This window comes from Moschus berezovskii, chromosome X (genome assembly GCF_049115385.1).
Source record: "Moschus berezovskii isolate FMDL1 chromosome X, NW_MosBer_1.0, whole genome shotgun sequence".
NCBI lineage: Eukaryota > Metazoa > Chordata > Mammalia > Artiodactyla > Moschidae > Moschus > Moschus berezovskii.
The window spans coordinates 49,551,371-49,568,122 of NC_142488.1; the positions used below are offsets into that span (position 1 = coordinate 49,551,371).

At 47.8% G+C, this 16,752-nt stretch overlaps 1 protein-coding gene across 1 annotated transcript in view; it reads left to right on the forward strand.

The window, feature by feature from the left end:
• The window catches only part of FGD1 (FYVE, RhoGEF and PH domain containing 1), a 37,426-nt gene that overhangs the window by 15,034 nt on the left and 5,640 nt on the right, over positions 1–16,752 (forward strand). Inside the window, exons 2-12 of the mRNA XM_055438474.2 lie at positions 3,057–3,230; positions 3,554–3,731; positions 3,857–4,295; positions 5,588–5,677; positions 6,345–6,493; positions 8,399–8,555; positions 8,661–8,799; positions 12,802–12,860; positions 12,994–13,140; positions 13,511–13,603; positions 13,777–13,856. Coding sequence (XP_055294449.2) covers positions 3,057–3,230; positions 3,554–3,731; positions 3,857–4,295; positions 5,588–5,677; positions 6,345–6,493; positions 8,399–8,555; positions 8,661–8,799; positions 12,802–12,860; positions 12,994–13,140; positions 13,511–13,603; positions 13,777–13,856 — 1,705 coding nt within the window. The remainder of the gene's footprint in view (positions 1–3,056; positions 3,231–3,553; positions 3,732–3,856; positions 4,296–5,587; positions 5,678–6,344; positions 6,494–8,398; positions 8,556–8,660; positions 8,800–12,801; positions 12,861–12,993; positions 13,141–13,510; positions 13,604–13,776; positions 13,857–16,752) is intronic.

Genomic DNA, 16,752 nt, shown 5'->3' on the forward strand with positions numbered 1-16,752 from the left:
GAACACTGAAATAGGAAAGAGAGGGGTCTTCTATCTTCTTCCCTCAGTGGAGCCCTGCCTGGTTCTTGGCCAGGCTCAGCCTCCTGAATTGAAGCCCTGTTGTCATAATCTGTGGGCAGGCTTAGGGGTGTTGTTCTCACCAGCTGCACTGGCTCCTGACTTTCTGAAGCACTGGGGCACACCTCTGCCCCTGTAGGTTCTCCCCTTTCCCAGCTTCCTCTTGGAGAGCAGAGTTAAGAAGTCCGGTCTCAGATCAGTCTACTGCAAGTCTGTCATTGACTTGCTATGTGACCTTGAGTAAGTCACTGCCCCTCTCATTGCCGTCATCTCTTCGCTAGAATCTGCCCCTCTCACCTAGGAATCCAGGGTGTTCCTGAATATATCAGTCCCATTCTGCAGGGCTGCCTGCAAGGAGTCTGAGAGACAGGAGAGGCAAGCCCACCTGTGAGCTCCCAGGTGAAGTGGGTGGGGAGGAAGCAGAGAGTGAACCAGAGCAGGGCCACAGAGGGTGGCATGGTTACCCTATCCCTAGGACAAACAGTGGAGAGAGAGAGAGGGGTCCTAACTAGAGAGGGGCTCGACCGCCCTGGATGGACTGGGTAGGAGGGCTTACCCAGGGAGGCCTGCCTGCTTTGAGGTATGGAGACAGGGCCAGGTGCGTGCCTCCAGGCCCAAGGAGGCAGACAAAAAGGTACCTGCTGGGACCCTGGCACCCATGTGTGTTACCCTGAGAGGGGTCTGCATGGTGGGGTGTCTGGCTTTGCTCTGTGGATCTCTGGCCCTGTCAGCTGCTCTCTGTCTCTCACTTTCTCTGGCCATGTGGTCTCTCAAAGTATGTCTCTGTATGTGCCGCCCTCAAGGTGATTCATCCTCATCAACTCCACACCCAGGGGGAGGGCAGGGCAGGACCAGGCTAGGATATGCTGAGCAGGGCAGGGTAAGCAGCCCAGCTGAGCTGAGAGGAGCACCTCCTCCCTCCCAGCCAGGGCCCTGCCTGCTGTGGGAAATGAAGTGAAACTGCACCCAAAGCCAGGTACTGAGTCGGGGAGAGGGGCTCAGCCCAGGGCCTAGTGCACCTTGTTCCTTCAGGGCTGGGAGGGGACCGTGGCCTGAGACCCTGGAGCCTTTGTGACTGGATTGTGGCCTGATGGAGTCAGAGCCCCTGGGAAGCTGTTGGGACCCTGTGGGTTGGGCTACTCCCTCCCTCCCTCCAGGACTAGGAGACCTGAAATTTCCTGCTGCTCTTTTTGCCTGTGACCCAGTAGAGTATTTCTGTGTTGTAGCTGTATGTTTTTGCAACAGAGGCTGCATGTGACACCATGACTATGTAGACCAGGAGGCAAGTGTCGTGTGTATACCTGAGCCCCTAAGACCCAGGGGCTCCACGGACATGTTTGTTTTATGAGTATGACATAGTAAGTTACGCCATATGTGATTGTGTGTCTGTGATTTTGGGTACATGGTGGCAGGTGACTTTGTATTGTTTAGTCATTGTGCAAGGTTGTGTGTGACATGGTATAATAACCCCTGATGGTTATAGTCTTGTGACTGTGTGAACCATTTGCAGGTGTGAACCTATAACACCATATCTCGTGTGTATGACACTGTGGCCCTGAGATTGTGAGATACAGTGTAAATGTCACTGTATATCTTTGTGACTCAATGGAACCATATTTGAGGAGTATATAAGTGGGTATATGATGGTAAGTGGTTAGGTGATTGTTACATGAGGCTATGTATAAAATTGTAGATTTGCCACTGTGTGACTTGTGTCTTTGTGACTGTGCATGGCCATGTTTGCCAGTGCATGTAATACTGTGAGGCTGTATGATAATATGTGAAGCTGTGACTGTGGGTCTTTGTGATGGCACGATTGGATGTTTGAATTTTGTTTCCCCAAAGTTAAGTGAAACAGTGTGAATAACACCTGTGTCTCTGTGACTGAGTGAACCCATTTGTGACTGGTCACGTATGAAACTGTGACACAGGGTAACAGACTCTCAGTGGCTATGAGAGGTCATGTGACTGTGGCATGGCAAAATTGGCACCATGTGTGGGTGGGAGTTCTGGGGGCTCTTGGCTGCCACTCCCTGTCTTGTCCTGACACCTATTTGCTGCATCCTTCCCTACACGATGGTCTTCCATGGCTCTCTTCTGCCCACAGGCTGCTCACCCAGCTCCTCAAACTGCCATCCGGGGCTTGCCCTCTCTTCTCTGCTCTATTTCCTCCCTGACTTCTCTATCATCTGAGACCTGCCACACACAGATCCTTGCCCAAGCAGGCCACACTCTTTCCCTTAGACTGTGTCATCCCTGGGTGCAGAGGTCCCCTCACACCTCCCAGACTGAATCTTCTCACCCCAGGGTGACCATCATCTCCCCCAGGACCAAAGACAGAGGTGGGATTAGGGACCCCATGGGGAAGGAAGAGGGACAATGAAGAAAGGCCTCACTTTCCTGAATTTTTTTGCCTGGTGTCCTAAAGCTGTTCCTGTAACCTGAACTCTGCGTGCTGGCTGTGTGTGGATGTGTGTAGGTGTGGAAATAGAGGAGGATAATACAGATTAGTGAGAAGCTGGGATTTTAAGAAGCAAAACTTTTATTCATGAAATATAATTTCATTATTTTCAGCTATATAAAATTGTAGAAAAGGAAGTCCAGATATCCTCAGAAACTGAAGAGAAAATGTGAAGAACGGTTTAGGCTCAGCATCTCACTGTGGCTATATACACAAAGGTGCAAGCATGTACACAAACCATAGGCTTCTCATGCCTGACCCCAGCCTGGTTAAACTCCCTAGTAATGATGCCTGCTGACATACAAGAAATCAATGTACTAACCACAAAGAACTCTTGTCTATTAATGAAAACAGCTAGCCACAACCCTGGGCCTGGCTCCCCATCTGACTACTGGAGTAAAGGTTTCCCAGAAAGACAGTGTAGCCAGGAGAGGGGTTCAGGGGAACTGGATACCACAGGTACCTGCTAAGACATACAACTTTCCAGTCTCCTTTGGGATAATCAGTTGCTTAACACGCAGTTTCTCCCTTTCTGCAGGGATGCACCAGGGAAACCGGATCCTGGTTAAAAGTTTGTCCCTTGACCCTGGCCAGGGCCTTGAGCCTCATCCAGAAGGTCCCCAGCGACTTCGCTCAGACCCAGGCCCCCCCACTGAAACCCCCAGCCAGCGTCCTTCGCCACTGAAGCGGGCACCGGGCCCAAAGCCACAGGGTAAGTGGTTCCAGAGAGGGGACAAAGAAATGGCCCAGAGAGGGGACAAAGAAATGGCCCAGGAGAGGGGACAGAGGAGGGGAAAGGTTTGCCAGTGGCCAAGGAGAAGGCTTGTTAGAAGGACAGGAAGCACCGTGGTCTAGGAGCAGAGGGCTATGACCTGAGGCTAATGAGCACATACTGGCATGTCACCTCAGGCCAGTTCTGTGCCTGTCTCAGGCACAGGTGCAGACTGGAAATTTGTGGAGGGGCTTGTGGCCTGGCTGCAACTTCAAACTGCTTCCCATTTGAATCTCCCCTCTTTATCCCATCCATCTCTCTAGTCCCCCCGAAGCCCAGCTACCTGCAGATGCCCCGGATGCCCCCACCACCTGAGCCCATCCCACCCCCACCTTCACGCCCACTGCCTGCAGACCCCCGAGTAGCCAGGGGCCTGGCCTCCAGGGCAGAGGCCAGCCCCAGTTGTGCAGCAGTATCCTCACTGATTGAGAAATTTGAAAGGTGAGTCCAGCTCCCGGGGGACCCTATGGGGGGAGGGTGGGCCTGGAATAGAAAGAACAGTTGTAAGACAGGCCTCTCAGTCAAGCTCATGCCCTGCCTCCATGTGTGTCTACCACCCACCTCAGAGAGCCTGTGATTGTTGCCTCGGATAGGCCAGCCCCTGGCCCCAGCCCAAGTCCCACAGAGCCAGCCATGTTGCCACAGCCACCCCCACAGCCACCAGTGCCCCAGCTCCCTGAGGGCGAGGCATCCCGCTGCCTGTTCCTGCTGGCTCCCGGGCCCCGGGATGGCGAGAAGGTACCCAATCGCGACAGTGGCATTGACAGCATCAGCTCACCATCCAACAGCGAGGAGACCTGCTTCATCAGTGATGATGGGCCCCCTAGCCACAGCCTCTGCCCTGGGCCCCCTGCCCTGGCCAGTGTCCCTGTTGCCTTGGCCGACCCCCACCGGCCCAGCTCCCAGGAGGTTGATAGTGACCTGGAGGAGGAGGACGACGAGGAGGAGGATGAGAAGGACAGAGAAGTCCCAGCGCCCTTGATGGAGAGACAGGAGTCTGTGGAGGTACTGACCCACATTCACCAAGAGGCAGGACTATGTGGAAAAACCAGAAGCCTGGCTTTTACACTTGATTCTTTCCCCAGCTCAGTATTTCTCAAAACAGGGCATTGTTTCCACTTGGAATGTTTGGCTTCCCTGGTCTCCTGGTACTAAATATCAGTAGCAGACCTGTACCGTGTCCCTGCATCACTGTAACTACAAAAATGACCATTCACAGTTCCAAGTGCCCATGAGGAAAATTGTTGTACCCTCATCTGAGAACCACCAGCTGGGCCTCAGTTTTTCCATCTTAAAGATGGGCATTCTGGTTGGGGATCTTTAGAGTCCTGCTCCAGCTGGACAATCCCCAGATTCAGTAGCTATGTGAGGTTGGGCAAGTCTCTGCTGCCCCACCATAACCTTAGTTTCTTTATTTATAAAATGGAAAGTCTCACATCCAGAGAGACTTCCAGACAGCCGGCCTCTGGAAGGGCATAAGAACTTAGAGCCCCCTAGGAGCCTGAGGCTGTGGGACAAAAGCTCTCGGCAGCAGGAACCCCTTTCTGTGCCCCAGCAGCCTAACACTGCTTCTGCAGCATCCTTGCACTTAATTAGGTCATAGCCAGAATACCTGTGTCACCAGAACCCAGCTCAGATGTGAGGGCCAAGGTCTGGGACTCAGCAAATATGTGTCCAGTAAACAGGCAAGAAGGCCAACAGGCAATGAGTTTTATACATTTTTATTCTTTTGGGTTTTCCTCACGCCGCAGGTACTCAGCAAGGCTTTACTGACAATGAACTGAGTGGGTGAATAAATAACTAACATTTATAGTCTACTTAATCCGTAGTCTGCTATGCTTCACTTACATTAAATCATTTAGTTGACTCAATTACAAATGGACTTAGGTCCCATTATTATATGTATATATAGATGAAGAGACTTAAATACAGAACATTTATACAACTTCTTCAAGCTAGTAAATGGCAGAGCTACAATTTGAACCTAGCTAGGAAATCTGACTTTATAGCCCACACCTTACCCTCTACACTATGCAGAGTGAATAGAGGGAGCAGGTGGCCTGGTGAATGAATGGTTGAATGAGAAGTACACAGTATCAGAATTGAGGGGTGGCCTTTATGACACACAGGGGAGTTGGGGTGAAGCTGTGGGGCTTTGGCTTCAGGGATGGGAGGATGGTTATCTTTAAGTGGCATTAGGTGTAGAGTAGCATTTATGGTATTCTGAGAATTCTAGGGGTTTGGGTGAAGGTTAGGGGACAGGATGATAGACCAGTAGTTGCCTCTTCTCTCTTCAGTTGACTGTGCAGCAGAAGGTGTTCCACATTGCCAATGAACTCCTGCAAACTGAGAAGGCTTACGTTTCCAGGCTCCATCTCCTGGATCAGGTGAATGGTCCTGCAGGGGCACCAGGATCCGGTAGGTGGGTGCCAAAAAGGAAGTGAGAGGGCCTGAACCTAACCCTATCAGTGGGGCCAGAATCTAGAGGTGGTAAGGCTCCTTTCTGACCTTGACCCCCATCCTGTCCTCCTGAAGCCAACTCTTATTCATGACCCCAAGCTTGATTTTTGTATCAACCCTCATTCCTAAGTCCTAACTACAATTCTAATCCAGATCCTGAATTAACCTGGCTGTGAACCAGACTCTGACCCTCATTCTAAACCTGGCCCTATTCCTGACCCCCAAATCCACTAGAATCCCTAGGGGTAGGAATTTTTATCTGTTCACTGTCTGGCACACAGTAGGCACTCAAAAATATTTGTTAAATGAATGGATCTAATTCCAACCTTCTCTCTGACCCTGAGTCTAATTTTGACCTTGACCTTGATCCTGACTTATTGTTCCAGTGTCTACCTCCAGATCCTAACCTTGGCAACCTGAAATCAACCCCACACACAAGCCTCACTCCATTCCCTCACTCCTCAGTATCAAGATCAGTGCTGATCCCAAAGCTCCATAGAGCTGCCCACAAACACTGCCCTCACCTGCAAGCTACTCCTTTCCCAGCCAAGCCCCAGGCCCCACTAGGCTGAGCACACATGCCCTGCCCCACAGGTGTTCTGCGCTCGGCTGCTAGAAGAAGCTCGGAACCGCAGTTCCTTCCCAGCTGACGTCGTCCACGGCATCTTCTCTAACATCTGCTCCATCTATTGCTTCCACCAGCAGTTCCTGCTGCCTGAGCTAGAGAAGCGCATGGAGGAATGGTGAGGAACCCCACATCTAGGCTGCCCACCTTCCTGTCCACTTGCCTGCTGAGCCCAGGCCCGATGTGTGCACTAGAGTTTGTTCCTACCTGCCCTCTCCCCTCATCGCCTTTCACAAAAAGAATCAGGCCTGAACTCTGCTTTCCAGGCCATCCCAATCTAGAATGAAACACAGATCAGGACTCAGAAAATTACAACAGACTAGCAAAGCCCTAAAAAGTATAAGGTTAGGAGCCAAATTGGTTGGGGTCAAATTCCAATTCTGCCACTTGCTAAATTTGTAATGTTAAGCAAGTTTCTTAAGTTACTGTGCTTTAGTTTCCTCAGCTGTGAAATGAGGGTAATAATAATAGCCTACCTTGTAGGGTTATTTTAAGGACTGAATGAGTTGATACATGTAGAGAGCTTAAAATAGTACCCAGTATATAGTTAAGTGCTAAGTTTTGAACTGTGGTGTTGGAGAAGACTCTTGAGAGTCCCTTGGACTGCAAGAAGATCCAACCAGTCCACCCTAAAAGAGATCATTAGTGAGTATTCATTGGAAGGACTGATGTTGAAGCTGAAACTCCAGTACTTTGGCCACCTGATGCGAAGAGCTGGCTCATTTGAAAAGACCCTGATGCTGGGAAATATTGAAGGCAGGAGGAGAAGGGGACGACAGAGGATGAGATGGTTGGATGGCATCACCAACTCAATGGACATGAGTTTGGGTAAACTCCGGGAGTTAGTGATGGACACGGAGGCCTGGCGTGCTGTGGTCCATGGGGTCACAAAGAGTCGGACACGACTGAGCAACTGAACTGAACTGAAGTGAATGTGAGCCATTTTTTAATCAGTGCTGATTGTTGTTGTTATTCCCTGGTGGCTCAGATGGTAAAGAATCTGCCTGCAATTCAGGATACCTGGGTTCGATCCCTGTGTCAGGAAGATCCCCTGGAGAAGGGAATGGCTACCCACTCCAGTATTCTTGCCTGAACAATTCCATGGACAGAGGACTGGTGGGCTATAGTTCATGGGGTCACAAACATTTGGACATGACTGAGCAGCTAATACTTTCACTTTCACATCAGTACTATGATAGAGCTGAGAATGGGAGGCTGTGGGAATCAAAGAGACCAAAACTAGCCTAGGGGTTAACAAAGGATTCAGGGAAGAGGTGAGATCTGAGCTGAGTCCTGGGGTAGAAAGGCAAGGTTCATAGGCAGTCTCCTGGCTTCCAGGCTCTCCTCTTCCAATTCATCCTTTAGTGTCTATATCACCTTCCATAATGGTCTTTCTGAACAGCAATCAGGCCAGACCATTTTACTTCCTGATTAAATCATCTCCATACTCCCCACAACCATGGGATAAAGTGTGTCTTCATGCTACATGAAGTCACTTCCTACATCTCCCCAACTACTATGACCCCTGAGGGCTAAACCAAGGCCACTTCTTGTTGTCTCCCCCAGCAGACTGTGACCAATGAAGGTTTGGTCCTATGTGTCCTCCGATAGACTGTGACTCTTGAGGAGTGCAACCAGGTCTAGTTACTTTGACTTCCCTACCAGACTATGACCCTCTCAGGGATCAGCTAAGTGTGGCTTATTTGTGTCACCAGAATAACCCAGTACAAGGCTGGGCACAGAATCAATAGGCAGTGTATGAAGTGGCCCTTTCAGGTATCCCAGGACATGTCATCCCTTGTGCTCAGGGCAGGGCAGAGTTAGGGTAGGTGGGCCCAGGCTGTGGTCTTAGGTCACGCTGAGCCTTTCAGCCTACTTACTCTATAATATAAGAAGCATTTCCAAAGGAACAGACTAGCTGAGAAGTAGATTTCCAGGACTCGGATAAGAGTGACCTGTAGAATGGGGGCACTGTGTGGGACAAGAATCAGCAGGACCAGGTCAGCCCCTGTTTCCACCCCAGGGACCGCTACCCACGCATCGGAGACATCCTGCAGAAGCTGGCACCCTTCCTCAAAATGTATGGCGAGTATGTGAAGAACTTTGACCGAGCTGTGGAGCTGGTCAACACCTGGACAGAGCGCTCCACCCAGTTTAAAGTGATCATCCATGAAGTGCAGGTAAGCAGTGAAGCTGAATGGGGCCGGCTGAGATGGACAGGTCTGTGGGGACCTGGTCAGGGGTTTTTGGCCAGACCTGAACCCTCCTGCTTCTGCCTGTCACAGAAGGAGGAAGCCTGTGGCAACCTGACATTGCAGCACCACATGCTGGAGCCTGTGCAGCGCATCCCCCGTTATGAGCTGCTTCTCAAGGACTATCTGTTAAAGCTGCCCCATGGCTCCCCGGACAGCAAGGACGCCCAAAGTGAGTGCATACAACTGGGCCCTCCTCCCCACCCCCCTCCCCCACCAAAGACAACTAACAGGGTCAGCCTTCCATTGCCATGTAATTGAGATCTCAAAGTAAGACCCCCCAAACTGAAAGGCCCACCTTGAGTGTCTGGAATGCGACCCCAGGATGAAACTTCAGGTTGAGGTCTCTGCCTGAGCACCTAGACAGGACATTCACGAGTCCCCCAGCCTGAGTTCCAATTGGAACTCCGGAGTTTGATGGGTGTACTCAGAAAGATCCCCTAAAGGGATCTCTTCCCTAGGTTAAGACCCCAAGGCTGACCCCTTGACTGGTTCTCAAATGAAGTTGTCCCCAGTCCAAAATGAAACTGAGCTTAAACCCTCAGGGACTGAGCCAACAGGCTAAGATCCCAGACTAACCCTCTCAGGCCAAGTTTTCTTTACTGAATCTCCACTGCTGAGCTCCCCAGAAAGAGACTTGTCTCATCAAGCCCCTGACTTTCCATTCTTCACATTTAGAGCTTCATTCCAAACCCACCAGTCACTACCCAGAATGACCCTCCCAAAAGAACCTCCAAGTCTGATCAGAACCCCATAAAATCACCTCCCTAGAACTGAGTCGGAGAAGGCAATGGCAAGCCACTCCAGTACTATTGCCTAGAAAATCCCATGGACAGAGGAGCCTGGTAGGCTGCACTCCATGGGGTCGCTACAAGTCAGACATGACTGAGCGACTTCACTTTCACTTTTCACTTTCACACATTGGAGAAGGAAATGGCAACCCACTCCATTGTTCTTGCCTGGAGAATCCCAGGGACGGGGGAGCCTGGTGGGCTGCCGTCTATGGGGTCACACAGAGTCGGACACGACTGAAGTGACTTAGCAGCAGCAGAAGCAGAACTGAGTACCCCAGACTGGACTCTATATTTTCTGCCTCCCAGATTTGGATCTCTAGGCTAAAATACCACCGTCGGCTGCCGTCTATGGGGTCGCACAGAGTCGGACACAACTGAAGCGACTTAGCAGCAGCAGACAAGTACCCAGACATTGAACCACTAGCAAGGGTTTCATTCTGATTCTTTCAATATGAGACCCACTTCTCAGGGTTACACCCCAAGAGTGCTCCCCAGAATCTCCCCAGCTTTCTCTCCCCAGACTGTTATTTTCATTTATTCCTTCATTAACATAATAGATCATTCCTTCATCTATTTACTGAGTACCTTGGTGTTCTGTGCATTGTCCTAGGCACAGGGGATATGGAAGGTGAACAAGACAGACAAGGTCCTTGATCTCAGGGAGTGTGTATTCTAGTCGGGGAGATAAACAGTAGACAAAAGTCATAAATACACAGGAGAACATTAGATAGGTGCTATGTGTGATTGAGAGAATGAGAGGGTGATGGGACAGTGACTGGGGGGGCCAACTTTAGACTGGGTGACCTCTCAGAAGAGAGGATATTTGAATCAAATCTGAACAAGAAGAAGAGGAGAGCCATGTGCTGAGTAGGGAGGAGCATGTCCCAGGCAGAAGCAATAGCAGGTACAGAGTTCCTAAAATCAGCCCTCAGATTGAGTTCACCTAACTTAGTTTCCTGTTTTATACCAATCTCAGCCCTATATGAGTCCCTAGAATAAACTTCAGAGCTTGAGTTTGGCCAGCTGAACTCCCCACACTGAGCCCAAAGATGAGCCCCTGAGAAACAACTTCCCAGTCCAGTTTTCTGAGTTGCTCAGAATGAGAATCTCTGAAGGACAGCCAGCCTGAGATGTGCTCACTAGGCTCCCCAGCCCAAAATCTTAAGCTGACCTCCCTATTTTTTTTCCCCTCAAACTAAAATCCCCAGGTAGAGCCCCAGAAAGTACCTCCAAATCTGAGACCCACTGAATTGTATCTCTGGTTCCACAGTGACTCTCCTACTTTATATTTCCCAGACTGAACTCTGGAGCCTGGACCATATACTGAGTTCCCCAAACCAGGCCAGCTGGAACTCTTGGCCTGAGCAGCACCCCCACCCCAATCCCGAGCCCAAGACTGAACTCTAACCGAGATCCTAGGCTGCCTAGCCCAGACCAGGCCCCATCAGAGATTCCAGACCAAACTACCAAGCTCCTAGACAAAGCTCCCCAAACCACACTCCCTAGCCTGAACCCCCAAAAGAAATCCTGGACTGAAATCCCCACATTGAATCACCAGACAGAGCCTGTACCCACTGGACCCTAGGAAAAGCCCATCTATACACCCACACAGGACACCTCTAGATAGAGTTCCTGATAGCAAAGTAGTCTGAGCCCAGTGGCCTCTACAGGCCTGAGCTTATATGACCACAGCTTGCCAGAGTCTTCTTCCTGCCCCCTTTTCTAGGCACTGCCCACCTCCATGACCCAGCATACTCCATGCAAAATGTGTGGAAGAAAGTGCAGCTCTAATGTTAGCTCTGCTGCCTCCTGGGGCACACAGCCTAGGGTTGCACCTCTTCTCTCTGATTCTCAGTTTCCTCATTGGACAAACAAGGCACATGGCACATAGGGTTGTTATGAGGGTGAAGAATGCTAGGCAAAACTCCAGAGAATAAGAGTGAGGAACATTTTGACGTAATTTCTTACTGGTATTTTTTATACACATATATTTGTGGCATTGAGATCATGTGGTATACACAAGTTTGTATCCTTTCCTTTTCCTAAAATATCCTGAGCATTTCACAGATCATGAAAAATCCTACAAAAGCATCATCTGCAAAGTTTGTTTTGTATTGTGTTATATGAATGCACATTACTCTGTTTAACTGAACCCCTACAGTTGCATTGTTTCTGGTTTGACATTATTGTAAACACCACTGCAACAAAAGTGTATTTGTACATAGAACACGTATTTTCTTAGTATAGATTCCTATCATCAGAATTATTGAGACAAAGAATAGAACTGTCTCCATTTCTTTATACGACTTGTTTTCTGATTATAAAAGTTAATACATATTCTTTGTCAAAAATTTGGAAAAAGAAGACAGTGAAATCATCCATAGTCCCATCATCTAGAGACAACGTTTTTAAATTTACTTAATTGGAGGATAATTACTTTACAATATTGTAATGGCTTGTGCCATACATTGACATGAATCAGCCATGGGTGTACATGTGTTCACCATCCTGAACCCCTCTCCTACCTCCCTCCCCATCCCATCCCTCAGGGTCATCCCAGTGCACCAGCCCTGAGCAGCCTGTCTCATGCATCGAACCTGGACTGGTGATCTGTTTCACATATGATAATATACATGTTTCAATGTTATTCTCTCAAATCATCCCACCCTCACCTTCTCCCACAGAGTCCAAAAGACTGTTCTATACATCTGTGTCTCTTTTGCTGCAGAGACAACTTTTTTTTAAAAATTATTTATTTATTTTTGGCTGCACTGGGTCTTCCTTGCTGCAGTCAGGCTTTCTCTAGTGGTGAACAGGAGCTACTCTCTAGCTGCAGTGCTCAGGCTTCAGTTACAGTGGTTTTTCTTGTTGCAGAGCATGGACTCTAGGTGCGTGGGCTTTAGTAGCTGCAACTAACCGCTCTAGAGCACAAGCTCAATAGCTATGGCACACGGGCCTAGTTGTCCTGTGACATGGGATCTTCTCGGAACAGGGATCGAATCCATAAAACCCCGCATTGGCAGGCAGATTCTTTACCACTGAGCCACCAGGGAAGCTCCTGAGACAACTTGTTAAACATGGGTATATGTCCTTCCAGTTATAGGTGTAACTATTACTGTTATTTTGTTAGTGCTAATAATAATCTTAAGCTTGCGTTTTATTGGCTGCCAGCTATTTCATGTCCTGTGGTTCTGCTACTACTGTGGCATTAATCGAGTTGTTTTCTGATTTTAAGTGATGTTGCTATGGACATCTTTAAGGCTGGCACTTTCTGGAATGGGGAGGGTGTGGTCAGGCCAGGAGGGCGTATTCAGGGAGCAGAGAAGCTCCCAAAGCCTTTTTTCTGCTAGCCCCTATCTGACCTCCCACTCTGTCTGCAGAGTCTCTGGAGCTGATAGCCACAGCAGCAGAGCACTCTAATGCTGCCATCCGCAAAATGGTGAGTGGCCCTTTTAGCCCCTGCCTTTCCTTGGCTAGCCACCTATCTCCATCCTGGGGAGTGGGAGGCTTGCAACTTGTGGACATCTGAGGGGAGGCCGGAACCTCAAACCTTGCCTTTTATTCACTACCAGGAGCGAATGCACAAGCTGCTGAAGGTATACGAGTTGCTAGGAGGTGAGGAAGACATTGTCAGTCCCACCAAAGAGCTCATAAAAGAAGGCCACATCCTTAAGCTGTCAGCAAAGAATGGGACCACTCAAGACCGATACCTCATACTAGTAAGTGACAGGGGTAGGGGTGCAAGTGGGCCACACCACCCCCACCCTGCCACGCCACATTGACCCGGTACTCACTCAAGGCTGTACTTCTGCTCTCCATTCCTTCCTCTACTAATGCATTGTATTTTTACTACCTAGGGCATTTTTTTCTCAACTTTACAGATTATGTAACTAAGACTTAGAGAGAACTGACTTGCCCAAGGCCACCCAACTAGGAAGTGACTCCCATGCCTAGGCTCTTTCCTTGCAACCCTTGTGCCCAATCTTGAGTCCCCAGCAGTAAAGCTTCAGGAGTCCTATAAGGGAAGGGAGCTGAGCCATAGCCCTTGTGGGGCCTCCACACATACATCCAAAACCTTTTCCTTCCTAGTTCAACGACCGCCTCCTTTACTGTGTGCCCAGGCTGCGGCTCCTTGGCCAGAAGTTTAGCGTGCGGGCACGCATTGATGTAGATGGCATGGAGGTGAGCACCAGGAGGTTGGAAAGGGGGACCTGGAGTGGGACCTTGGTGCTGGGAGGAACAAAGATGCTCTGACTTTGACCCCAAGTGTGTGCATGTGTGCAGAGGGCGAGGGCCCTGTGGAGCTCAGTAGGTGAGCTCAGTAGTTCACCAAGCCCTTTTCTCTCTCCACTCAGCTGAAGGAAAGTTCCAACCTCAATCTGCCTCGGACCTTCCTGGTGTCAGGAAAGCAGCGCTCCCTGGAGCTCCAGGCCAGGTACTTGCCCTTGCCTATATCTTCTCTCCAGCCTCCTGTCACCTTCAGATATGCTGAGGCATTCTAGACCTAGTGCCAGGGGACTGGCTACCTCCCTAGAGGAAAGAGTATTCTAGAGAAAGGATGGGTCCCTTTCCCCAGTGATGCTTGCTCTTCTGATGAGTTTTGTTAGAGGAGAGGGAAGATTGAGATAGTAATCCAAACATGAGTGACAGTAGCACAAATAGTTTATTGTGGATTCAGAGATTTAAGAGAAATAACAACCAAATGCAATGTCTGGTCCATGATAGGAGTCTTGTTTGAGAAAAACAGCCCTAAGAGACATTTTCAGGACAGTAGGGAAAATCCTAAATGTGAACTGGGCATTAGCTACCAGGGCATTATTGCTAACTTTCTCAGGTGTGATAATGGTATGTGAAGATATAGGGGAATGGCCTTTTTTTTGGTGATGCATGCTGATGATTTAGTATCATGGTATCTGTAACTTATTTTTAAATGATTTATATCAGCCTATATATATATTAATATATACATATGTGTAAGATATAGAAAAATATTTTTAAAATTTGCATTTATGTAGTGAATATATATTTAATGTATTTGTGTTATCCTATCTACTTTTCTGTATGCTTGAAATTTTTCATAATAAAAAATCTTTAAAGAAAAAATTTTAAAATAATGTCCAGCCATTTAACAAAGGGGCCTTCATATCCATTCTCTACTTGAATGATTATAATAATAGTTCACATTTAATGAAGACCTGCTCTTGTGCCAGGCAGTTTTAAGTTAATTTTAACTTAAGTTTAAATTTAATAGTTGAACTCTCAAAACCCTTGAAGTAGTCTCTGTTACTATCAACCCCATTTTACAGATGAGGAAACTGAGGCACAGAAGAGTTATACACCTTTCCCAAGATCCCGCAGCTAGAAAGAAGCAGAGCTGGAATTGGTGATAGAGTATCGAGGCGATGGTCAGGGCCAGAGAGTGAATGCATGTGGGTAGATGATCTACTTCTGAGAGGCTGCAAAGAATTAATAAATCAGAGTCAGAACTCTCATTGCTGGGACTGCATGGAGGCAGGAGAGAGAGATGAATGTGGGCTAGAGGGTGTCCTGGAAGATGAGAGAAGGGAGTTGGGTTTGATGCTCTGAGAGACTAAGCATCTCAGAGGCCGGAAGCCAGGAAAGTGAGAACAAAAGTGACAACAGACACAGCCAGGGGAGAGAAGATGTGGGGCCCAGTCAGGGCTCAACTGAGCCTAAATGACAAGCCACGTGACTGGGACAGGTCATCAGCTAGGATGGGAAGGAGGGGGCTGCAGAGGGATGCTGGGCCCAGAAGGGTGCACCAAGCAGTGTAGGGTTTTCTCCTAGTAGCAGAGGGAAAGGCATGGAGAGTTTGCTTTGCAGTTGCTTTTTTGCCCTTTAAAAAGTTGTTTTTAATGAAAAATTTCAAATAACCAGAAAAGTAGAAATACAAACACTCATAAGCCCACCACTTAGCTGATTCTCAATTTTGGTGACATAGGAATCAACTGAGGAGCTTTAAAAAATACTGATGTCTGGGACCCACTCCTGGAGACTTTGGTTTAATTTGTCTGGGGTATAGCCTGAAGATGGGGAGTTTCAAAAGCTCCCCAAGTGATTTTAATATTATGTGCACCAGGGCCTGGAGAATTATGGACTACAGTCCATGGGGTCGCAAAGAGTTAGACACCACTGAGCGACTTTCACTTTCACTTTCCTCTGCCAGCAGAAACAAAGAAGGTGATGTTGCTCGTATGATTCAACCTGGCACCAGAGTTTAGAACCACTGACTTAGGAATCAGTATATATTTTTGCCATATAAATATTTTGCTGAACCATTTTAAAGTAAATTACAGACATGACTCTTCCCCCCATATACTTAAGTATGCACTGCCAAAAACACTATTGTGGCTCTTAAACATCAAAAGCAATATTGTTTAGTGCAAAGAAGTTAGACAATATAGATAAATAAAAAATAATTTGTAAAAAAAGAGTACAATCAGAATAAAGTAAAATCCCCTAGAACTGTACCACCCAGAGACAGTCAGTGCTGATGTGTTGGCAGAAGCTCTTTCTGGCTTCCCCTTTATTTGCATATGTATACACATACAGAAACACACAATGTTTCCTTTCCATATTTTATTATGAGTATTTTCCAAAATACAGGAAAGTTTAAATACAGTGAACACCCAAGCTCACCATGTAGATTCAAGTATTAATATTGTGCTATATTTACTTTATCACAAATCTATCACCAATCCATCTGATTTTTTAATGCATTTAACCAAGTAAGTTGCAGATATCATACACCTCACCCCTAAAGACTTTGGCATGCATATCGTTAACTAGCATTCAATATTTGTTTAAGGTCTCCTCCTTTTTCTTGAGGCAAAATTTTCAGAGTGAAATGCACAGGTCTTAAGTGTACCACCGATGAGTTCTGACAAATGTAAACACTCATGGCACATGTGTTTTTAAACAAAAAGGGAATGCTATGTTTATTTTATATATGTTGTTTTGAGTTAACATATTATAAACAGCTTTATCACTTAATGTTGTGTGGAAGTAGTGATACATACCATCATTTCTTTTTTTAAAACCTAAGCCCCTGTTGTTGGACACATAGATTGCTTCTAATTTTCATGACAATAAATAGCATTGCAGTGGATATTCTTGTAGCTAAATATTGACTCACATCCTTGATTTTTCATGAAATGATCCTAAGGATACAGTCGTATTTTCATATTAGAAAAATACTTTTGATGTCTGGAGTGTAGATGGGCTTCCTTTGTGGCTCAGCAGGTAAAGAATCTGCCTGCAATGCGGGAGACCTGGGTTCGATCCCTGGGTTGGGAAGATCCCCTGGAGAA